Source organism: Bos indicus x Bos taurus, chromosome 7 (genome assembly GCF_003369695.1).
Source record: "Bos indicus x Bos taurus breed Angus x Brahman F1 hybrid chromosome 7, Bos_hybrid_MaternalHap_v2.0, whole genome shotgun sequence".
NCBI classification, from domain to species: Eukaryota; Metazoa; Chordata; class Mammalia; order Artiodactyla; family Bovidae; genus Bos; species Bos indicus x Bos taurus.
Window position 1 is genome coordinate 63101144 of NC_040082.1, and position 25617 is coordinate 63126760.

The 25617-nt window shown below is 45.0% G+C and overlaps 1 protein-coding gene across 3 annotated transcripts in view; it reads left to right on the top strand.

Moving 5' to 3' along the window:
- The window catches only part of TRPC7 (transient receptor potential cation channel subfamily C member 7), a 151954-nt gene that overhangs the window by 102073 nt on the left and 24264 nt on the right, over positions 1–25617 (top strand). For all 3 annotated transcript variants that reach the window (XM_027546432.1, XM_027546434.1, XM_027546435.1), the window contains 2 exons: positions 3930–4163; positions 15722–15986. In XM_027546432.1, the coding sequence (XP_027402233.1) occupies positions 3930–4163; positions 15722–15986 (499 nt within the window). The remainder of the gene's footprint in view (positions 1–3929; positions 4164–15721; positions 15987–25617) is intronic.

Below are 25617 nucleotides of genomic sequence, written 5' to 3' on the forward strand. Positions count from 1 at the left end.
TGTGTTGGGTCTCATGACTATAATACTGACTGCTCTTATCCCTGTGTGTCCACACAGTCTCCTGGACATTCTTACTACAGCATCTGTCACTTTGTAGCACTACTGTTTGTAGACACACCTGTCTCCAGCACTAGACCGTGTTTGCTGGGCAAGGGACAGCATCTTCTTGGCTGCTGTACCCCCAGAATGGTCCCTGGCACAAAGTCAGAGCTCAACACTGCCCATTAAGTGGTGAATGAGTTCCTGAACAGTGACGTAAGTCTGTGCCTAGTAGAGAGCATGCGGGGGTTGTGGGAGGTGGGGAGTGACAGTGCAGTGAAAAGAGGGTCCTGAACTCCCTGAGACTCTGGATAATTTACTTGTCATCTTTGTACACGAGTCTGTCCGTCAGTAAAGTGGAGATAATTAGAGTAGGTACCTACCAGGCTGTAAGGAAGCTTTAGAGTTGGAAAAGGGCTTAGCACAGGGCCTGGCACCTAGAGGGTACTCAACAATGATTAGCTACTAAAAGTCAGAGGAGAAGATGAGCTTTGTTAGGAAAATTTTGAATCTATTAATATCATCTTCTTGCCTGGAAAACAAATGAACCTTAAATGAGCCCGAGGCCCAGATCTGCTGCTAAGAACCTGCCGTTGAGCTGGAGTTTGGATGTTAGGGCTTGAAGGTTGAGGGCTTCTTGGCATATTCTACCACCTGTGAGTTAACAGAATGCCTAAGTCCCAACTCAATAATCAGAAGGTAACCCAGAAGAACAGACAAGCCTCCCAGGAGGTGGTCTGGGGGTCCGGGAACAGTGTAGAGAAACCCGATGTAGAGGCAGGGGCTATGGCCATTTACGGAGTTCACACAGTTAAGTCTCACAGGAATCTGAAGGGGGAATCCCTTCTGAAAAGCATCTGAGGCAGGGATCCGGGTGAACAGTCTTTAGAACTGTCAAGCCCCATATCAGCAGCCTGCAGGCCTTACTTAGAACCTGCCTGAATGAAAAGCTACTCATTTCCCTCAAGGCTTCCCAGCAGGTCCCAATCTGTTCCCCTGCCAGTCATCCCCGTTAATTACCAGTGACCTTGCTCTCTGGGCTCCAGACATCCCTGAGTGAAGGGGTTGCCTGAAGGAGGCTCCAGTGCCCAATATCCTTACCCTCTAAGCCCCTGGGCTGTATACACTCATCGGACTGACATGCTAGGGGCAGGAGTCCAGGGGGCTCAGCTTGGATATAAAATGCTGAACTACTCTCAGCACCTTGGAAGCAGGAAACCTAATTTCACTCACTAAAGTACTTAATTTCACACATTTCTTTTTTCGTTAAGCATTCCTGTTGCTCAAACCCTTGGGCCCATGCTACTTTTACTCATGGCCTTGGAATAATTTAAATTAGTCTGGGTAAGTTAATATGCAAATCTGGGAAGACTGACGTGGGCGCTGGACCATGGAGGAAATGATTTGCAATCCCCAATGAGGTGCCTCTATGTTGGTCAGAAAAGTCAGTTTACTGTAAATAATTTGCATTTCAGATTTGCAGAACTTTTAGTGCTGGAAATTACATCAAAATTTCAAGAAAATCAAGGAACTTATCCAAGGTTACACACCTAATAAGTGACCAAGGTAGAACTGAACCAAGGGCTTCCTGAATTAAGGTAATTGATAGCCTGTAATTTTCCTAGTGCTCAGCTAAAAGCAGTCCACCAAGACATTAGGAATTTTAATTATCAGGGGGAGGGGGCAGGCGCATAGAGGAAAGAAACAAACATTTTTTCCAGCTGTAATGGTTTTTCCTGTAACATACTTTAAATACCTATTTGAACAGGCACAGATGAAAGTACATTTCAGTGTTAAGGAAATTTTACTTCACTGAATTACCACAAAAATTTTCAAAGCATAAGTTTAGGAAGTAAGGCTTTGTGAAGATAAAAAGCGGAAACAACAAGGTGTGTGTGGTGGTGGGAGTCTTGTAAAAAGATTTTCAATGGTTTGGGTCATTTCCTTTTGCGGAGACTCCAATTTGATACAAACATGCAGATCTTAGAATCTGTTTCATTCAACAAAGCCACAACTTCTCTAAACAGCTGTGGGAGAGGCAGGAGGAATCTGAGAAGACAGGCCATCCATGTTTGATGCTCAGGAGCCAGGAGGGTGCCAAGAGGCTGGCGGTGTTAACCTTTAGGGAACATGGTCAATGAGCTGGAATTTTCTCACTAACCTACCAGTTAGTGATTCTTTTACCAGATTAACCTCCTAAGTAAGCAGGTGACGTGTAACATGGCATAACACAGAGTGGGCTAGTTCTGCATCAAGTCTTTCCTATGTCTGAGTTTCTATAAACTCTTTGATGTTAATCAGAAAACATTCAAGAGTCTTTTTCCTTCATTAAGTGTTAGTTGCTCAGTCTTGAGTCTTTGTGACCCCATAGGCTGTAGAATGCCAGGCTCCTCTATCCATGGGATTTCCCAAGTAAGAATACTGGAGTGGGTAGCCATTCTCACCTCCAGGAGATCTTCCCAACCCAGGGATTGAACCCAGGTCTCCTGCATTGTAAGGCAGATTCTTTACCATCTGAGACACCAGGGAAGACTTTTCCTTCATTAGTTGCTTTCAACACCAATTCTATTTCCTGGAGGAGCAAAGACCATAATGGTCAAGAGCATGGACGCTAGGGCCAGACCTTCCAGACTCAAATTTCAGATCTCCTGCCTCCTATCTGGAGAATATCCTCACTATGGCTAAGGATATGTTAACTATAAAACTGGGATAATAACAGCATGCACTTCATAGGATTATTGTAAAGATTTGAGGGAGTTAATACACATACATATAATATGTACACAGTATGTATATATGATAATAAATATGTGTATTTAAAATGTTTATTATCAAAATGTTACTGAATAATTTATTTTTAATCATCTAAACCAATTTACTTTTAATAATCATTGAAGATAAAGGTAGAGAATAGCACTATTCAATACGAATATAAGGCAAGCCACATCATAAGCCATGATTTAATTTTAAATTTTCTGATAGCTATATTATAAAAGCTGAAATTAATAATAGATTTTATCTAACCCAATATATCTAAAATATTAGTATTTCAACGTGATTGAGATTTTTTAATTGTTGAAATATTTTTACATTTTTTGTATCAAGTCTTTGAAATTTGGTGTGTCTACACTTTTATGTGTAGCGTCCCTCAATTTAACTGGCCACATTTGGAGTGCTCAGTATCCATGTGTGACTAGTGGCTACCATATTGGATAGTACAGATATACACACTCAAGTTATTAGTCTAGGCGACCTCATGAGGCTGACTTGGAGGCGGGGTGGGGATGCTAGCAACATCTTGTTGAATTCTACATTGTTTACTATGCAACAATGAAGAAGTTATAAAGAAGTAAGGGAAAATTAAAAAGCAAAAACTAAACAGCTGCAGGAGAGGCAGGAAGAACCTGAAACATTCACAGAAATACAAAGGAAAGCAAGTTAATCAGGGAATTAGGAGAACTGGGTTCTAGGTCATAAGTGGGACCTTCAGAAAACCCTTTCCCATTCCTGGACGTCAGTTTCATAATACTTAGTTTAGAACTGTATGATTACTTATAACCTTCCAGTTCTTAAAATATACAAATGTCAGCCATTATATTTCTAATTATTCCCTCCAAGAATCTATCAACAGATGAGGATTCTCTCCTCACACCTGGAGATGATTTATCTGTACGCAGGACAGGTGGCATGAATTCTTGGAGCCTGAGACTTTCCTAACTCTACATCTGCCTTTTGAAAGCACATTTCTGTGCGCTGCTGGCTCTCAACATTCCAAGCTCCAAAGAGCTTATTACATTTACGCCTGCACCCTGGTTCCTTCCGTGGTCCCTATGGTGACACACACCCTGAGAACAGAAAACAATGAGCCTGACCTTCTCACTCCCCCGCAGGAATGATTTGGTCCGAATGCAAGGAAATCTGGGAGGAGGGGCCGCGGGAGTACGTATTGCACCTGTGGAACCTGCTAGATTTCGGGATGCTGTCCATCTTCGTGGCCTCCTTCACGGCGAGGTTCATGGCTTTCCTGAAGGCCAGCGAGGCCCAGCTGTACGTGGACCAGCACGTGCAGGACGACACACTACACAACGTCTCCCTTCCGCCGGAAGTGGCCTACTTCACCTACGGTGAGTCAGAAGTTGCGGTGAGGATGAGTCTGCAGGTGTTCTGAGGCGCGTTGATTGGCTTGTTTGCAGGGCGTGGCCAGGAGCTTGGGTGCTCCGCAGTTGGTGGTTTATAAGGTCACTGTGGCCCACTTTGGTCTTTTCTGCTGTCAAAGCAGACACGCCTCACCACCTCCCAAGGAAGTCCTGGTCCCTGCAATAAACTAGCAATAGAATGTGGAATTAATAACTATGAGAAATGTATCCATTTGTGTTGGAAAGGATGGATTTGTTTTGGAAAGACTCTTGGAGCCTCCGTGGGATTCTTTTCTTTTTTCTTTTTTTTTTTTTTTTGAAGAAATCTCATTCTTTATGTGGATCCCGGAGTCCTTCCTTCCATATTGGATCCATGTGTTCTGTGTAAGAATAAGTCTTGCTTTCCCAGTTCAAAAGTTATTTTCTCATGGTAAGATATGTTCTTAGAAGATGCCTTAATTCTTTCAAATCACAAGGCCATACAATGTGAGATACTAGACTGAATTTTTAGTAATAATAGTAAGAGTTATGGCTTCCTTGGTGGCTCAGATGGTAAAGCGTCCACCTGCAATGCGGGAGACCCAGGTTCGATCCCTGGGTTGGAAAGATCCCCTGGAGAAAGAAATGGCAACCCACTGCAGTATTCTTGCCTGGAGAACCCCATGGATAGAGGACCCTGATAGGCTACAGTCCATGGGGTTGCAAAGAGTTACAAGAGTTATAGCATTTATTGAGGACCCACTTAGATGTCAGGAACTGTATAGACATTTTACAGTATAAACTTCAGTTCTTGCAATAGCCCCATGGAAAGGTTATTTTTGTTGTTCCTATTTTATTGATGAAGAAACAGGTTTTCATGGCATGGTTTATAATGTTCCCAGAAATACAGGATTGCCTTGGATAGCAAGGGATCCTTGTTCAACATGAAATGAAAACCATGCAGAATGGCATAGCCTTTATGTTCCCAGGCTTTAGAGTTAGGGAGACCTGAACTCAAATCCTACTTCTGCAGCTTACTGTAAGGACTTGTTTGCTTAATTTTTCTGACCCTCAATTTTCCTTTATGTAAAAGTGGGATAATGCATATGTCAGAAAGTTTGTGTTGAGGATTAAATAAGATAGTACACATGAAGAATTTTTCACTGTGTCCTGAAATATTAAATGCTCACTGATAGTAACAGTTATTATCACTAGTACCTCTGGGGTCATTTTCTTGCTCATTATATCTTCTGTACTAAAGGAGAAAGATGAGTGGGGGAGAAGAAACAATAGATATGTGTTGTTACCAGTCAATTAGCTGGACATTACAGTGGCAGCTGCTACATCATGAAGGTTTGAGTGTCAAATGTCCCTGTTATATGAAAGCCACATGGTGCTGTGACCACTGAGTCTTGATCCAGTGCAGTAATGATATGCAGAAGGTTACCCCCTTAACATAAACGTGGAGTTGTTGCCCATATTCAATGTAGATTGAGGTAGGCAGATTATGTTAAATGTAAATGTGGGAAACCGCACCCCCCCCATTAAGAAATGGAGTCTTGTAGTATTACAAATCATCCCCTCTTCATTTAGCAAATCCAGACATTTTTAAAACATGGGCTTGTATATTTTCTCTTCTATGCTGCTCAGGGTTCGTTAAGGAAAGATGAGAGAATCTTGATACTGCATTGAATACTTTTCTTAGGGCGGTGATTCAAGCCACAGTACTGTTCACTCGTGACTTCTGCTCCCTTTATGGATTGTATTAAAGTCGCACCCAGCCCAAAGCTTTGCACTTTATTGCCCTTGCGTTGCGGTTCACCCTGTGCCCTTGAAATCTTTTTCATCTCAAAGGCTTGGCTTGTACCCCAGTTATGGAGGCAGAGTGCCCTCTAGTGGTCATCCAAGCAGTGGTTCCTTCTAACTTTTACAGCACCAAGAAAGGCAGGTGTTTTTCAGGTTGCAATTTTTTTTCCTAGAAACAGCTGCAAGAGGAAGAAAATCCCTTTGTCTCAATTGTCGAATTTGCTTTTACAACCATCAAAACTCTTAAAAGCCAATCAAAGTTGAATCAGTTCAGTAAATTCGCTCAGTCATGTCCAACACTTTGTGACCCCATGGACTGCAGCACACCAGGCCTCCCTGTCCATCACCAACTCTCAGAGTTTACTCAAACTCATGTCCATTGAGTCGGTGATGCCATCCAACCATTTCATCCTCTGTCATCCCCTTCTCCTCCTGCCTTCAGTCTTTCCCAGCATCAGAGTCTTTTCAAATGAGTCAGTTCTTCACATCAGGTGGCCAAACTACTGGAGTTTTAGCTTCAGCATCAGTCCTTCCAATGAATATTCAGGACTGATTTCCTTTTGGATGGACTGGTTGGATCTCCTTGCTGTCCAAAAGACTCTCAAGAGTCTTCTCCAACACCGCAGTTAAAAAGCATCAGTTCTTCGGCCCTCAGCTTCCTTTATAGTTCAACTCTCACATCCATACATGACTACTGGAAAAACCATAGCTTTAACTAGATGAACCTTTGTTAAAATGTAATGTCTCTGCTTTTTAATATGCTGTCTAGGTTGGTCATAACTTTTCTTCCAAGGAGCAAGTATCTTTTAATTTCATGGCTGCAGTCACCATCTGCAGTGATTTTGGAGCCCCCCCAAAAATAAAGTCTGATACTGCTTCTACTGTTTCCCCATCTATTTGCCATGAAGTGATGGGACCAAGTGCCGTAATCTTAGTTTTCTGAATGTTGAGTTTTAAGCCAAATTTTTCACTCTCCTCTTTCACTTTCATCAAGAGGCTCTTTAGTTCTTTGCTTTCTGCCATAAGGGTGGTGTCATCTGCATATCTGAGGTCATTGATATTTCTCCCAGCAATCTTGATTCCAGCTTGTGCTTCTTCCAGTCCAGCATTTCTTATGATGTACTCTGCGTATAAGTTAAATAAACAGGGTGACAATATACAGCCTTGATGTACTCCTTTCCCAACTTGGAACCAGTCTGTTGTTCCATGTCCACTTCTAACTGTTGCTTCTTGACCTGCATACAGATTTCCCAGGAGGCAGGTCAGGTGGTCTGGCATTCCCATCTCTTGAAGAATTTTCCACAGTTTGTTGTGATCCATACAGTCAAAGGCTTTGGCATAGTCAATAAAGTAGATGCTTTTGAATACTTTTCACTAAAACTTCTGACTGGGTCACTAGGATCTGATAACAGCTATCTTAGTAGATTATCTTAATAGGTAACAGCTATCTTAACAGGTTACAGGAGTGACTTTTATTATTACAGCTGAGGTTTAAAATAATAAATTATCAGATCAGATCAGATCAGTCGCTCAGTCGTGTCCAACTCTTTGCGACCCCATGAATTGCAGCACGCCAGGCCTCCCTGTCCATCACCAACTCCCGGAGTTCACTCAGACTCATGTCCATCGAGTCAGTGATGCCATCCAGCCATTTCATCCTCTGTCGTCCCATACTCCTCTTGCCCCCAATCCCTCTCAGCATCAGAGTCTTTTCCAATGAGTCAATTCTTTGCATGAGGTGGCCAAAGTACTGGAGTTTCAGCTTTAACATCATTCCTTCCAAAGAAATCCCAGGGCTGATCTCCTTCAGAATGGACTGGTTGGATCACCTTGCAGTCCAAGGGACTCTCAAGAGTCTTCTCCAACACCACAGTTCAAAAGCATCAATTCTTCAGCGCTCAGCCTTCTTCACAGTCCAACTCTCACATCCATACATGACCACAGGAAAAACCATAGCCTTAACTAGACGGACCTTTGTTGGCAAAGTAATGTCTCTGCTTTTGAATATGCTATCTAGGTTGGACATAACTTTCCTTCTAAGGAGTAAGCGTCTTTTAATTTCATGGCTGCAGTCACCATCTACAGTGATTTTGGAGCCCAAAAAAATAAAGTCTGACACTGTTTCCACTGTTTCCCCATCTATTTCCCATGAAGTGATGGGACCAGATGCCACGATCTTAGTTTTCTGAATGTTGAGCTTTAAGCCAACTTTTTCACTCTCCACTTTCACTTTCATCAAGAGGCTTTTGAGTTCCTCTTCACTTTCTGCCATAAGGGTGATGTCATCTGCATATCTGAGGTTATTGATTCCAGCTTGTGTTTCTTCCAGTCCAGCGTTTCTCATGATGTACTCTGCATAGAAGTTAAATAAGCAGGGTGACAGTATACAGCCTTGACGTACTCCTTTTCCTATTTGAAACCAGTCTATTGTTCCATGTCCAGTTCTAACTGTTGCTTCCTGACCTGCATACAGGTTTCTCAAGAGGCAGGTCAGGTGGTCTGGTATTCCCATCTCTTTCAGAATTTTCCACAGTTTATTGTGATCCACACAGTCAAAGGCTTTGGCATAGTCAATAAAGCAGAAATAGATGCTTTTAGGGAGAGATAAAAACAAAATTCCTTTTGGCGTCTGTTTGAAGAATCTGAGTCCTATTTCATGCTATCCAAATGTGCTATTTATCTATAGAGAGGGCAACAGATGTATTGGAAAAATATCATTTGGTCCCCTACTTCTCTGAGTTATGACCTTGATGAGGACACAAAGTCCGTAAAGGTATCTATTTCCATTTATAATTTAGAATGCACTACATGAAACTGGCAAGTAGAGGCCTGGCTTCCCTTACTAAAGATCTCTTACCGCCCTTTATTATTGTAATTGTTTAACAGAGTCTATGCAAATAAAGAACAAAATCCTTCCTCTTCCATCTCCCTTGGGGGCCAAAAATCAGTATGTAATATCCTTACTATTTGCATTTATCTGGCTCTGAAAAGGACCCCATACCCCAAATCCAATCTTTAGAATGGCAATAATAGTACCTACTCTACAGGGCTGTTGTGAAAATTACAGCTAATATAAGTGTAAGGGCTAATTTAGGTTTCTCTGTGTTTCTCCATTTAAGTTTCACTTAGTATTTCTCAACAGGGATGCAGTTGACTTGTTCAGCAGGGCAGTCCTCATGGAGCAGGTCTGTCTGGAACACTGCAGGATATTAGCATCCCAATAGAACTCCCAGTCAATCACTGAGATGACCACGGATGCCCCCCAACACATACCATCCTAGGAGGAAGGTGCCACTGTCACTTGAAAATCACTGTTTTCTGTCTTGACACATAGTAGGCAGCTTACTAAAGAAAGCTGCTGCTCTCTACACCATCAAAACTACAACAGGAATACTGTACAAGTTTGCTCCGCTGTAGGAACACACGCATGGTGGTGCAGACCCTCGCCAGTGACCACAAGCAGGATGTCCCCAGCACAGGACAGGCCCCAGGACTCTTGCCACGAGGAACAGGGATGCCATAGCAATCCTGGATGACTGGTCACCACTTCTGGGTCCTTAGCTCACCCAAGGAGCAACTCCCAGACACACACTGTCTGGGAAACAAAACCCAGGAGCATCTTCTTAGGCAAGAACCTTCAGATTCCTGTCCCCCGTGTGTGTCGTCACTTCAGTCCTGTCTGACTCTTTGTGATCCTATGGACTGTAGCACTCCAGGCTCCTCTATCCGTGGGGATTCTCCAGGCAAGAATCCTGGAGTAGGTTGTCATGCACTCCTCCAGGGAATCCTCCCGACCCAGGGATCGAACGTGCGTCTCCTGTGACTCCTGCATTCTTTACCACTGAGCCACCAGGGAAGCCCCTTCCTGACCCCATGTGAGCTCATTTGTTCTGATTTATGGCTAAACTTGTGGTTAGGATTTCATTCAATCATTTAACAAGTATTTAGCAGCACCTGCTGTAGGCTAGACCCTTGTCCCCAGGGAGCCCTGGGTGGTCTGCAATTTGTTTTCCAGCTAAGCACTTTACATATACGATTTTATTTCATCCTCATCAAAGTTCTGTAAGGTTGATGATATTATCCCCAGTTTGCAGATGGGGAAAATGAAGCTTACAAGGTTCATTGGACAGCCTCTTCAATAAGTGATGCTGGGTAAACTGGACAGCTACATGTCAAAGAATGAAATTAGAACATTCTCTAACACCATACACAAGAATAAACTCGAAATGGATCAAAGACCTACATGTAAGGCTGGACACCATAAAGCCCTTGGAGGAAAACATAGGCAGAACATTCTTTGACATAAATTATAGCAATATCTTTTTTTGATCCACCTCCTAGAGTAATGAAAATAAAAACATAAATAAGTAAATGGGACCCAGTTAAGCTTCTGTACAGCAAAGGGAACCATCAACAACATGAAAACACAATCCACAGAATGGGAGAAAATATTTGCAAGTAATGCAAATGACAAGGGATTAATCTCCAAAACATACAAAAGCTCATGCAGCTCTATGTCATAAAAACAACTCAATCAAAAACTGGGCAGAAGATCTAAGTAGACAGCTCTCCAGAGAAAAAATACAGATGGCCATAAAGCACGTAAAAAGATGCTCAACATCACTGATTATCAGAGAAATACAAATCAAAACTACAATGAGGTATTACCTCACACCAGTCAGAATTTTGTTTTTGTTCAGTCACTCAGTCATGTCTGACTCTTCGAGACCCCGTGGACTGCAGCATGCCAGGCTTCCCCTGTCCTTCACCATCTCCCAGGGCTTGCTCAAACTCATGTTCATTGAGTCAATGATGCCATCCAGCCATCTTATCCTCTGTTATCCCCTTCTCCTCCTGCCTTCAATCTTTCCCAGCATCAGCATCTTTTACAATGAGTTGGGTCTTCGTATCAGGTGGCCAAAGTATTGGAGTTTTAGCTTCAGCCTCAGTCCTTCCGATGAATATTCAGGACTGACTTCCTTTAGGATGGACTGACTTGATCTCCTTGCAGTCCAAGGGACTCTCAAGAGTCTTCTCCAACACCACAGTTCAAAAGCATTAGTTCTTTGGCACTCAGCTTTCTTTATGGTCCAACTCTCACATCCATACAAGACTACTGGAAAACCATAGCTTTGACTAGATGGACCTCTGTTGGCAAAGTAATGTCTCTGCTTTATAATATGCTGTCTAGGTTGGTCATAGCTTTTCTTCCAAGGAGCAAGTGTCTTTTAATTTCATGGCTGCAGTCACCACCTACAGTGATTTTGGAGCTCCCAAAAATAAAGTCTCTCACTGTTTCCATGGTTTCCCCATCTATTTGCCATGAAGTGATGGGACCAGATGCCACGATCTTAGTTTTTTGAATGTTGAGCTTTAAGCCAGCTTTTTCACTCTCCTCTTTCACCTTCATCAAGAGGGTCTTTAGTTCCTCTTCACCTTCTACCATAAGGGTGGTGTCATCCTCATATCTGAGGTTATTGATATATATCTCCCTGAAATCTTGATTCCAGCTTGTGCTTCATCCAGCCCAGCATTTCACATGATGTACTCTGCATATAAGTTAAATAAGCAAGGTGACAATATACAGCCTTGAGGTACTTTTTTCCCAATTTGGAACCAGTCGATTGTTCCATGTCTGGTTCTAACTGTTGCTTCTTGACCTGCATACAGGTTACTCAGGAGGCAGATAAGGTGGTCTGGTATTCCCATCTCTTTAAAATTTTCCAGTTTGTTGTGATCCACACAGTCAAAGGCTTTAGCATAGTCAATGAAGCAAAAGTAGATGTTTTTCTGGAATTCTCTTGCTTTTTTGATGATCCAGCGGATGTTGGCAATTTGATCTCTGGTTCCTCTGCCTTTCCTAAATTTAGCTTGAACATCTGGAAGTTCTCGGTTCATGTACTGCTGAAACCTAGCTTGGAGAGTTTTGAGCATTACTTTGCTAGCATGTGAAATGAGTGGGATTGTGTAGTAGTTTGAACATTCTTTGGCATTGCCTTTCTTTGAGGTTGAAATGAAAACTGACCTTTTCCAGTCAGAATGGCCATCATCAAAGGTCTGTAAACAACAAATGCTGGAGAGTGTGAAAAAAAGGGAACCCACTTACATTGATAGTGGGAATATAAATGGGTACAATCACTAACTAGGAGTAAAACTACCATATGACCCAACAATCCCACTACTGGGCCTATACCCTGAAGAAGCCATAATTGAAAAAGACACATGTACTGCAGTGTTCACTGCAGCACTATTTACAATAGCTAGGACATGGAAGCCACCTAAATGTCCATCAACAGATGCAGATGAATGAATAAAGAATTTGTGGTACATACAATGGGATATTACTCAGCCATAAAAAGGAACACATTTGAGTCCATTCTAATGAAGTAGATGAACCTAGAGCCTATTGTATGGAGTGAAGTAAGTCAGAAAAACAAATATTGTATATTAATGCATATATAGGGAACTGATGGCACTGATGAAACTATTTTCAGGGCAGCAATATAGACACAGGCATAGAGAACAGATCTGTGGGCACAGTGGGGGAAGGAGAGGGTGGGACAGATTGGGAGAGTAGCATTGAAACATATACATATCCATGTGCAAAATTAGATAGCCAGTGGAAACTCGCTGTATGACACAGGGAGCTCCAGTCAGGTGCTCTGTAACAACCTAGAGTTGCGGATGGGTGGGAGGCAGAGGGAGGTTTTCAGGAGGGAGGGGACATATGTATACCTGTGACTGATTCATGCTGATATATGGCAGAAACCAACACAATATTGTAATGCAATTATCCTCCAATTAAAAAACAAAGGTAAAATGAAAAAAAAAAATACCTTAGAACTACCATATAATCCAGCAACCCCCCTCCTGGTCACATACACAGAGAAAACCCTAATTTGAAAAGATACATGCACCCCAATGTTCATTGCAGCACGATTCACAATAGTCATGACATGGAAGCAACCTAAACATCTGTTGATAGAGGAATGAATAAAGAAATTGTGGTTCAGTTCAGTTCAGTTCAGTCGCTCAGTCATGTCCGACTCTTTGGACTCTATGAACTGCAGCACGCCAGGCCTCCCTGTCCATCACCAACTCCCGGAGTTCACTCAGACTCACATCCATCGAGTCAGTGATGCCATCCAGCCATCTCATCCTCTGTCGTCCCCTTCTCCTCCTGCCCCCAATCCCTCCCAGCATCAGAGTCTTTTCCAATGAGTTAACTCTTTGCATGAGGTGGCCAAAGTACTGGAGTTTCAGCTTCAGCATCATTCCTTCCAAAGAAATCCCAGGGCTTATCTCCTTCACAATGGACTAGTTGGATCTCCTTGCAGTCCAAGGGACTCTCAAGAGTCTTCTCCAACACCACACTTCAAAAGCATCAATTCTTCAGCGCTCAGCCTTCATAGTCCAACTCTCACATCCATACATGACCACAGGAAAAACCATAGCCTTGACTAGATGGACCTTTGTTGGCAAAGTAATGTCTCTGCTTTTGAATATGCTATCTAGGTTGGTCATAACTTTCCTTCCAAGGAGTAAGTGTCTTTTAAGTTCATGGCTGCAGTCACCATCTGCAGTGATTTTGTGGTACATATACACAATGGACTGTTACTGAGCCATAAAAAAGGAAATAATGCCATTTACTGCAATATAGATGGATCTAGAGATTATCATACTAAGTATGTCAAAGAAAGACAAATATCATATAACACTCATATGTGGAATCTAATTTTTTTAAAGATACAAATCAAGTTATTTATAAAATAGAAGCAGACTTACAGATATCAAATACAAACTTATGGTTACCAAAGAGGAGAGGGACAAATCAGGAGCTTGGAATGAAAATAAGAAAAGACAGAGGAACCAGAGACCAAATTGCCAACATCCACTGGATCATGGAAAAAGCAAGAGAGTTCCAGAAAAACATCTATTTCTGCTTTATTGACTATGCCAAAGCCTTTGACTATGTGGATCACAATAAACTGTGGAAAATTCTGAAAGAGATGGGAATACCAGACCACCTGACCTGCCTCTTGAGAAACCTGTATGCAGGTCAGGAAGCAACAGTTAGAACTGGACATGGAACAACAGACTGGTTCCAAATAGGAAAAGGAGTACGTCAAGGCTGTATACTGTCACCCTGCTTATTTAACTTCTATGCAGAGTACATCATGAGAAACGCTGGACTGGAAGAAACACAAGCTGGAATCAAGATTGCTGGGAAAAATATCAATAACCTCAGATATGCAGATGACGCCACCCTTATGGCAGAAAGTGAAGAGGAACTCAAAAGCCTCTTGATGAAAGTGAAAGTGGAGAGTGAAAAAGTTGGCTTAAAGCTCAACATTCAGAAAACAAATATCATGGCATCTGGTCCCATCACTTCATGGGAAATAGATGGGGAAATAGTGGAAACAGTGTCAGACTTTACTTTTTTGGGCTCCAAAATCACTGCAGATGGTGACTGCAGCCATGAAATTAAAAGACGCTTACTCCTTGGAAGGAAAGTTATGTCCAACCTAGATAGCATATTCAAAAGCAGAGACATTACTTTGCCAACAAAGGTTCGTCTAGTCAAGGCTATGGTTTTTCCTGTGGTCATGTATGGATGTGAGAGTTGGACTGTGAAGAAGGCTGAGTGCTGAAGAATTGATGCTTTTGAAGTGTGGTGTTGGAGAAGACTCTTGAGAGTCCCTTGGACTGCAAGGAGATCCAACTAGTCCATTGTGAAGGAGATAAGCCCTGGGATTTCTTTGGAAGGAATGATGCTGAAGCTGAAACTCCAGTACTTTGGCCACCTCATGCAAAGAGTTGACTCATTGGAAAAGACTCTGATGCTGGGAGGGATTGGGGGCAGGAGGAGAAGGGGACGACAGAGGATGAGATGGCTGGCTGGCATCACTGACTCGATGGACGTGAGTCTGAGTGAACTCCGGGAGTTGGTGATGGACAGGGAGGCCTGGTGTGCTGCGATTCATGGGGGCGCTAAGAGTCGGACACAACTCAGCAACTGAAGTGAACTCAACTGAACTGATATATAAGATAGATGCTGTACAGTAGGGAACTCCACCCAATATTCTGTGATAACCTATATGAGAAGAGAATATTAAAAAAAAATATGTATGACTGAATCACTTTGCTGTATACTTGAGACTAACACAACATTATAAATTAACTATACTCCAATAAAATTAAAATATTTTTTAAAAATTTAAGTGATAATAAAAGATTTCAAAGGAAAAAAAAATGTTAGCCACTGTCTAGAAATGCCACTTTCAACCTCAGGTCTTCCTAGGTCATGCCTAGGTCTATGCTCCTCACCACCACCTTCTTGTGATGGGACAGCCCCTGCTTATAGAGCTCCAACCCCTGGGAAGGAAGACAGGCTAACAAGCAGCATGGTCAGGGCCATGACAAGAGAGTACACAGGCTGCCGTGGGAGCAGAGAGGGGGACAGGGAGGCTGCCCAGGAGGTGGGGCAGGGTTGTGGTGGAGGGGGCACACAGGACTTCCCAAAAGAGATGACACTAGAGCAGAGTCTTAAAGGAAGACTGGGGTTGAAGTGAGGGGAGGGTGCTCTAGACAGATGAGCCAGCATATTCCAAGAGGGAGGATGGCACCTTCAGTGTACTGGGATTAAAGACAAGGGCAGGCAGACAAGTGATGAGGTCAGAGGCCTCTACAGATACCTAACTGGTTTCTCTCCCAGAGCAGATCCCGTGGCCCAGTGAGTAACCCAGCTTGTTTTCTTTCAGCCAGGGACAAGTGGTGGCCTTCAGACCCTCAGATCATATCAGAAGGGCTATACGCAATAGCTGTCGTGCTGAGCTTCTCTCGAATCGCATACATCCTGCCAGCCAACGAGAGTTTTGGGCCTCTGCAGATCTCCCTGGGGAGAACCGTGAAAGATATCTTCAAGTTTATGGTCATTTTCATCATGGTATTTGTGGCCTTCATGATTGGGATGTTCAATCTGTACTCCTACTACCGAGGTGCAAAGTACAACCCAGCGTTTACAACGTGAGTATCCCAGAGCCCTCTCCTGAGGAGCACCCCGGCTCCCCAGGCATCCTTGGCAGCCTCTTGCAGGTGATTCCTTGCAGGAGACTTGGGTTTCCTTGGCATTTCTAAAGGTTAAAGGCGACTTTAGTCAAGGGTGGTTTCAAGTTCAGGTTCTGGTATTGGAAGAACGGAAGAGCTACGTTAAACCTTCACTTACATCTTACATGCTATGTGGCCAAGAGCATGTTCCTTAACTTCTTTGAGTCTTAGTTTCCTCATCTTTAAAATTAGGCAACTAATAATACCTGCTTAATAAGGATAGTGTGAGGATTCAATAAGGTGATTTAGCTGCCACATACTAAAATAAACGGAATTATTACTATTACAATGAGCTTAATCTGTGTTACCTAGAAAGCAAAGCCCTGGGCAAGTCTTGCATGCCAACATTTCATTGGAGAGGAGGAGTTGCAATCCAAATGAACTAAGATAGAAGGAAAAAAGAAAATGGCATATGGGAGGAGGGAAAGCATATACATGTTGCCGATTGGGCCACCATCTACCAAGACCCACAACTTGGTCATGAAGGACCTCTACAGTGAGACATACAGTGCTGTATTGCAGAAGAGCCCATCAGGATAGATTTAGAAAATTTATCAGCCACATCTTTCCCACCTGCTTTCTCTCATTAGTCAAATTTACTCAACAGGACATTCACGAACCTAACACTTCCAGGTTAGCCCCTGCGGAAGCCATATCCACACAAGTCTGCCTGTGGGCACAGCTCCACAGCTCTCCATGCCTGACTGGGCAGACCAGTGCTGTGTACAGGCAGCGAGCGAGTTCTGCAGCATCACATGCCTCAGCAGCACAGAAGGCCCAGGCAGGGGAGGCAAGAGGAGGTGGAGTGACCTGAGACAAGGTGCTTGTCAGGCCAACTAACCTCGGGGTCCTAAAGGAGCTGCTGCAGGCAGAGCGAGCAATGCCTTGGCCTCCCCCCACCCCGCCCCCACCCCAGGGTGGGGACAGAGCTCACCAAGCCGATGTCCACAAAGACCTGGAGCTCCTCCCCTCTGGGGGATGCTGGGTGGTCTCCCGGAGGGTCCTCGGTAGCACTGAGCAGTGGTCTAGTAGAAGAATCTGGCAAATCTGAGTTTACATCCTGGCATGGTCTTTTAGTAGCTAATGACCTTAAGCCAGGTCACTTGATTGGTCTGAGCCTCTGTGTCCTCACTGGCAAAATGGAAATAAGGCTCATAAAGACCTCACAATAAGGTTCATAAATACCTTCACGAATAAACAAAGCAGTTCTGTAAAGTGCCTGAAGTCCAGTCCAGGCCCTGCCCCAGGCTCATCTCATTCCAGAATTGCTCCCAGCCTTCATGGCTTCCATCCAGAGTCTGGACGGAAGGACAGTCAGGTCTCCAGCCACAAGCAGGGCAGCTGGGACCAAGAGGGCTAAACTCTTGCTGACACGGGTCCCCAAGAAGCCCCAAGGGGGCTGGAATTTTTTTTTCAACCAGTGACAAGGGTGGAGCCACACCATGCAGACTCCCTGAGCAGGTCCCACCTTGTGGTAGGACCTCCACTTGACCCTTCTCCCAGAGAAATCACCCTTCAAAGGAAGGTCCGTGACTTGAAGAACCCAGACAGAGTGCGATGGACCCCATGCCCCTCAGCTCTGAATCGCGGACTGCACTGCTCAGCCCAAGTGGAACTGCCTAGAAAGGTGGGTCCCCTGGAGCTGCTGAAGCACAGAAGCTGTTATTCTCTGAGGCAAAGAATCAGTGTGTGTTCACAGAGAGCTGGGGCCTGGCCCAGTGCTGAGAAAGGTACCCGAGGATGGCTGGCTGTGTGTCTCAGCCCACCACACCCTCGGCTCAGACAGACTAGGTTTCAGTCTGACAGTCTGAGCTCTTCTCTATGGTTGTGTGGTCCTGGGCGAGTACTTCATTCCCCACCCCACCCCGGCCCCAGCGCATTCACGTCCCCAGGTCTGAAAGGACAACATCAAGAAGGCCATCTTCACAGGATTGTTGTAAGGATCCAAAACAAAGACAGTGAATATAGTGCTTGGCATATAATAAGCCTTCAGTCAGTGATAATAGTGGAGATGGTGGATAAGGAGGAGGAGGGGGTGGATAAGGAGGAGGAGGGGGTGGATGAGGAGGAGGGCGAGGATTGAGCTACAAGAAAGGACACGTGGGTACTGACTTCCTAGGACCCTTTCTGGACAGGGACCTAGCCTACCAGCTATTCACCAGATCAGGCCAAATGCATTAGTGAGTCAGGTGGACTACTTTATAGCAGTCCAACACTGGGTGATGAGCTGTTGAAGGGGTGAAATAAGCTTGAATCACCCAAAAGCAAATTTTGCTCTGGATCTGCTAGAGGCAAGGCTAACTGTATGCACCCAGGGTGGGATGTGCTGTTTACTGACATCAAGTCAAGACGTCAGTCAATAACACAAGGGCTCTGACCCTCTGTGGTCAGGCCCTGATGTTCTTCCTGTGTTTTCAGTCTAGGATGATGCCTTGTACACAGCATTGCTCACTAAATCCTTCATAAACAAGCATGAGGGAACCCACAGGAGAAAGCAAGGCAAATTCAAAGCAGTAGAGTAAGCAATCAACTGGGAATGTGAGCATGGGTACCACTGTCTCCTTTCTCCTCCCTGGGTGTTCTGTGCAATCCCCCTTTGCTCCCCCTACAAGGAAGCTGTACTGTTGGCCCACGGTTCCTCCAAAAGTCACTATCATGACACCTGGGACATGAACAAGGTCATAACTTGGCAGTAGGGTTGTGAGTGAAAGTCACTCAGTCATGTCCAACTCTTTAAGACCCCATGGACTCTACAGTCCATGGAATTCTCCAGGCCCGAATACTGCAGTGGGTAGCCTATCCCTTCTCCAGAGGATCTTCCCAACCCAGGGATCAAACCGGGGTCTCCTTCATTGCAGGCGGATTCTTTACCAGCTGAGCCACCAGGGAAGGTCCAAGAGTAGGGCTGATGGGGCCACAATTCTCAGCTGGACACACACAGCCAATCTAGGGAGGGAGTCTTTGGCATCAGGAAACGTCATGGGGAAGGGTGAGAGCAGGAGGGGCCAAAGCACTTGGCTTGTCTCAGGTGCTGGGAACTGAAGAGAGATTCTGTAGACATGAGAGACCCAAACAAAAAGGATCCAGGCCCTCCAGATGGGCAAGGGAGAGGAAAAGGCATGGCAGCGGCAAGCATAGTGAAGAAAGGACAGAATATTTATCGCCTTGGCAGCCCCTAAAAGGGGATATGAAGCTGTGAATAGGATTTGATTGAACAGGGAAACAGTCAATAGAGCAGTGAAGTGGAGAGGAAAGAATGGATTTTTTAAAATGTCATCTCTTACCTTTTGACTGCTCTCTGGAGCATATCACACACCCCCCACCCCCCAACCCAAGATTTTCTTGATACGCAAAGAGCCACAGGAGGATAAAGGATTCTCATGATTTAGGGGACTCAGAGCTACTCTGAGTGCCTGCAAGACTGATAATAAAGCTGAATGACTCCCTTGGTGAATGCTTCATAGCCACCCATACCCAGGCCACTCTGCCCCCTCAGAATGCTCCCTTTGGCCCACCCCCAGGGGCCCTCTGTCTGTGGACTTTAGAGCTTTAGGGTAGGATGGATCCTCTCATCTGTTTTTATAGTCAGAAGACTCACCCCTACAGAAGGGAAATTTGGGCTGGAGCACACTACAGGTGCCCCCCCCCTATCTTTGCCCCTGTAACCCCACCCCAGCCATATTCAAGGACAGCGTGGGTCCCTAAGGGTTCAGGTTCCACTTTGGAAGTCAGCCATTAGGAAGCAACAGAGCACTGTCCCATGAGCTGCCTGTTCACCTCGTGATGGGGCCCAGGCCAGCTCATAAGAGCCAGTCCCGCTCGAATCCCACTGGGTTACGTGTCCGTGCTTATGTGCTCAGTCATGTCCAACTCTTGGCGGCCCCATGGACTACAGTCCACCAGGCTCCTCTGTCCATGGGATTCTCCAAGCAAGAATACTGGAGTGGGTAGCCATTCCCTTCTCCACAGGATCTTCCCAACCCTGGGATCAAACCCAGATCTCCTGCATTTCAGGCAGATTCTTTACTGTCTGAGCCACCAGCAAAGCCCTTGTTGAACAAAGTGAGAGTCTTACTAAGAGAATTTCAAGCCCTATGAAGTCAGAATAGATAGCCAGATCCCAGCAGAGAGCATGGTCAGCAGTCAAATCCTAGGAGCAGTTCCCAACTTTCCTGCTTCCTTTACCTTCAGAACCAAAGGTCTGCTTATGTTTCACAGTGGCTTCAGTATCACAAGCTGGCATTCAGGGAGGTGCAAGAACAGAGGCATGTGTGCATAGACCACTGGGTAGTGAGCTGGGCTTGTCTGCCCATGACAGACAGGCACCTGCTGGCAGCTCACTGTGTCTAAGTCATTTCTGTTAGATACTGCAGACGGCCAGAGGGGAGGAGGAGAAGGTGTGCAGACGAGCTTCATGCTCTCAGAGCATGAAACCGAAGTGTCCTGAGACAAGGGTAAGGAAGTGGAAGTGAAATCGCCTGAAAATGCATTTTCTTTCAAAAAGTCTTAAAGTTCTCAATTCCAACTGTTTGAAATTGTGTTCCTATTGGGAACATATCTTTGATGTTATCATGGAAATCAGTAGACACATAGGATTTGCTCTCTGGAGTTTTGTTTTGCAGCCCCCTTTGTTGGAATGCACATATTCCATAAGGCAAAGCTTTTCTGCTGAGAGATCATTTGGAAACCTTGGGATCCAGTGCTCTACTTAGTGTTGGAAAAAGAGAGATAAAAATCCTTGGCTCACTAGTGACATACAGCTGGATGAGAATGCCAGGGGAAAGGGTGGGCTTCCCTATACTCCAACGGGCAACTGTGGTAGGACAGGTACCCAAAAAATAGAAGGAGCTGGGGGCAACGAGGGGACCCAGGGCAGGGAAGTGAAGGGTTAGGGTTAGGCTAACACGGCCCAGGATGGGCTCTGGTCTTCCCTTTGGGTGAACTTGGCCTCCCCCACTTAGTTTTGATTGGAGATTCAGTGTAGGCCCTGACCCTCAAAAGGGATCCCAGCCGATCTTTTCTACAGGCTGTCGTGGAGTCAACTTCATAGCATAGCTGGGTTGAGACATTTCTAATCGAAAAATACCTCTCTTAAGGGTATGCCATTTCTAAAGAATCATTTTACCAAAAGGAACTTGAGCAGTGCTGGGCAAAATTAGAAGCTTCTGTTTTCTATGATAGGCATGGAAACTTTCCATACTCTATGTACGGAAACTCATATGCACGCCAGGGGCAGAAGGCATTGAGTCAGCTCCAGCCAGCTCAGCGGGGCTGCAGGAAAGCCAGCTCCTCCCTCCAGAGAGCCAGGAGGCGAGCCCTGGGGCTGAGGAAGGACTCCCTGAGACTCTGCCCACACATACCACACCCCAGGACCACTGTACCACCCTGCTGCTGAACAGCTCTTGACAAACCAATGATCTGCCCTCTCATTTAATCCACACACCTATGGAATAACACAGACACTACTACCAAGAAACTGAGGCTCAGTGAGATGGACTTGCCCAAGACCACAGAACCAAGAAGAGATTTGGACCCAGATCTGCATGGCTTCAGGCCTGTCTTCCACCTTTTGACCTAAAATTCCCCAACTCCCACACCAGGGCCTGTGCTCCAAGGTAGAAGCTAATTGTCTTTAAAAAGTTGGGTCACTTTCCTATGACACTAAATACTAAAGAATGGCATATTAAATTCAGATTTGGATTGTCCTTAGGAGCTTGATGATTCTACATATCTCCACTCTCAATAAGCAGCCTGTGATTGTCCCTGGGTAAAGTATGTTTCTATTCCAAACTGTGTTCATTCATTTGACAAATGTTATGGAGCAGCTACTCCATGCCAAGTTCTGTGTTTGACCCTGAGGTTATAAGGATTAATAATATAATCTTCCCATCCTTGAGGAACTCATAGACAAGTATGGAATTTCAACAAAGGGTGGGAGCATCAGTTATTTACACCATGTGATCAAAGGGTACTCGGGCAGCCCAGTGATAAGGAAGCACTGAAATCTGCCTGGCAGGGTCAGGGAAGGCTTCGTGGAGGGGGTGACCCTAAACAGAGGATCATGGAGGCCTGTTTAAGGTAAAGGAGCTGAGCATTTTTTTAAGTGGAGAAAGCAGCTGCCTCATTCCCCTGATTTGGATTTGTTCAGATGTTTCAATGCCTCATAATAGGTGAGAATTTTCTTAACAATAGCAAAAGCCGCTTCCAGTGGTGAGGTCTGGGGAAGGGACAACAAATAGCATGTCAGGCCACAAAAGGTGGCAAGAAGAAGCCCCTGAAGCAGCCCAAGAAACAGGCCAAGGGGATGGATGAGATAAGGCACTTATGCAGAAACAGGAAGAGCAGCAGAAGAAACTCTAGAAGCTAAAAACAAAGAAGGGAGAACCCCCTGGTCAAGGAGCAATTAAGAAATCTGCCCAAAGGTAAGCTTGCAGACTGATTGGGAAGACAGATATTAATCAGTCACAGGAATGAGGGCATATGTGCAACTGAGCAAATGTTCCCTGTGCCTGAGGCAGTGGTGATCTCTATTCCTTTCCTGTTTAAACATCTGGATCATCTGGATCTGCTGCCATAACATCTGTTGCAGCCTATAGTTAGAATGCTAAGTGTTGTCTTAAGAGCCTATGGTACATTGAAGAGTAAACTTTTGTGAAAAGAAAGTAGGCAAGTAGGTGAGAGTTTGGGGAAATAGTGGAAAATTCAATCAGATAATCCATCAGGAGCTAGATTGTGATGGTCTTTAGAAGTAAGTCCCAATAGGGTGTCAGCGTCTCTAAAGCCTTTTTTAAAAAGAGGAAGCTGGTTTTATCTGCCTCCAGCAACAACACTGTGACAATAGTGTAAAGGGTTGGTTGGAAGGCAGAGGAAGGGACTTTTGGCCTGAGCTTGGTGCTGGGGGTTTTATACTGAGCAGAAATACTCATGGAACTTGCAGACTGATTGGGAAGACAGATATTAATCAGTCACAGGAATGAGGACATATGTGCAACTGAGCAAATGTTCTGGAAGAAATGCAGCTCCAAAGGGAACTGACGGATCCATGAAGAGGCCGTGGCAGGAACCACAACCTGAGAGGATGCAAGCCTGCGCTAAGGGGTGGCAGCCAGGATGGAGAAGGGCAATGGAGAAGGAGGTTAGAGTGGATGAGTCACGGAGGCTGCCTGCATGTCAGGGTGTGTGGGCGGGCTGAAAGCAGGATGTTCTCAGGTTCTGATGTTGATTAGGCCCTAGAAGTACGTAGAAAGAGAGTCAAGAGGGTATCATGGGGAAGAGGGTAAGTTCCTAGTAACTGGGGAAAGCGATAGGGGCTTTGTTTGGCCTTTCCCAGAACCCACACCCAGCAGAGCTGAAGGAAGACACTCCAGACTACCTTCCAGAAGCATGGGTGAAGTGGTCCATGTCCTAAAGGACTGGAAGAGCAATGGGGGCCTTGAGGAAGAGCCCATCCTCAGTACCAAGGGACAAGCAGAGACCTGCTGAAGGGGTGAAAAGGGCTCTTAAGCTAAAAGTGTCATATTGTGCTTTGTAAACAGAAGAGCCTGAGACTTCCCTGACCCAAGGAAGGGAGGAAAGGGAGATGGTCGGGTGAGCCATATAGGCCCAGAAACATCCAGAAGGGATTGATGAGCCAGAGGGGCCTCCTGAGAGCAAAGGGCCACATCTGCAAGAAGGGCCTGCCTGCAGAGGAGGACCTGCTGGGGCAGCTGAGGTTGAATGGCATTGTCTGCCCTCATGCAACTCACTTAACCAGCAGCCAGTCAGGAGAATCAGAACAGCATCATGGGACCGTGGCCTCTGCCGTGTTCCTTGTACCGAGCACGCGGAGTGAGTTTGCAGGTGGGAAAGTGGAGCGGGCTCAGCCTCCTGGGCTCCGTGGAGGAGAGGTTTTCCCAGGGTGCAGGGTCCATGTTGCAATACGGGCACCCCCAGTATGGAAGTGTTATCATCGTACTGTATCATGTTTGAAAGTTATCATCTCACCTTTCATCTTATACATTCAAGTTAGGCTAAAGGGTTTGGGGGGGGATGAGAGAGCTCATTGTACCCATTTTCATGTGGGGAAACTAGCCCAGAGTGATTGAAGACTTGATGGAGGAGATGGCAGTGGTCAATGCTGGGGCTCAGGTCAGGCTCAGAAAGGCTGGGCATCTGGGAATAACCTTTATGTGTCAAAAAAAAATAATAATTTTGGCCTAATATAATTTATTTTCACATAATCCTCCAAGAAGTGATAAAAATATGTATCTTTCCCTGAGCTACTTTAGAAAAATGATTATACCTATTACAGCAGACATTCTGCTATCGTATAATGTTTATTTATACCCTCTCCTCATGTTTATTCATGACATGAATTCTTAAAGCCTGGTACCTTTGAGCTTCTGGAGCAGGCCAAGAGCCTGCAAAGTTGTGAGGAAAAAGACTTGACAGAACACAGGAAATGTGCTTTTTTGGATGACGCCTTCAGAACGTATTTGCAGGCACTCCTCTATCTTATTCTCAGGCTGACTTGCAACAACTTAAACAAGGAAATTTCAATCTTTTATTCACCAAAATGCAACTCTAGGATGGAAATAAGGTGTACCTGTCATTCTTCAGAGTGACAGAGTGACAGAAAACTGAACTGTCCAGGGCTCGCTCTAGAATATTAACAGAAAAACAGCTCGCTATGAGGTGAGTCTGAGGCAAGCTTGCTAAGACAAATCACAGCATGCCTCGGTTTCCCAGCTTCAATCATTCATTGATGAAAGATGTCTCCTGAGACCCCACTGTGAGCCGTGCACTGTTCTGGGCATTGGGGGAAGAGCCGAGAGCAAGTTATGACCCCCCAGAGGTCACAATGCTCTGTGAATGGGAAAAGAGGTAAAATGATGTTGGTGGTGATAAAAAATAAACAAAAAGAAAGGAGAACATTTTTGGCCATGCCACATGGCGTGTGGGATCTTTGTCCCCCAAACAGGGATCAAATCCACACTCTTGCATCGGAAGGGCAGAGACTTAACCACTGGAGCGCCAGAGAAGTCCCAGAACATTTTAAATTAAGTGCTAAAAGCTAGGAAGGAAATAGAAACATCATGACAGTGAAGTGTTAGTCCCTCAGTCGTGTCTTATGACCCCATGGACTGTGGCTCACCAGGCTCCTCTGTCCATGGGATTCTCCAGGCAAGAATACTGGAGTGGGTAGCCATTTCCTTCTCCAGGGGATCTTCCCTGATCAGGGATTGAGCCCAGGTCTCCTGCATTGCAGGCAGATTCTTTACCATTTGAGATAATAATCAGGAAAGACCTCCTTCAGACACAGTCAGAGAAGGCTGACTTGACCAGGTGACAATTAAGGTTAAAGTTTAATGGCTGAGAAGAATGCTGGGAACAGCCATGTGGGGAGGAAGGGGAAGGGGGATCCAGGCAGAGGGACAAGGACCCTGAGTGAGGGGCAAGCCAACATGAGGTCAGAGGAGCCCCAGTTGGGTGACTAGATACAAATTGTTAGCCTATGGAAAGCTGTTAAGGAAAAGAGGTAAGATCTGATTCATAGTTTTAAAGGATTATT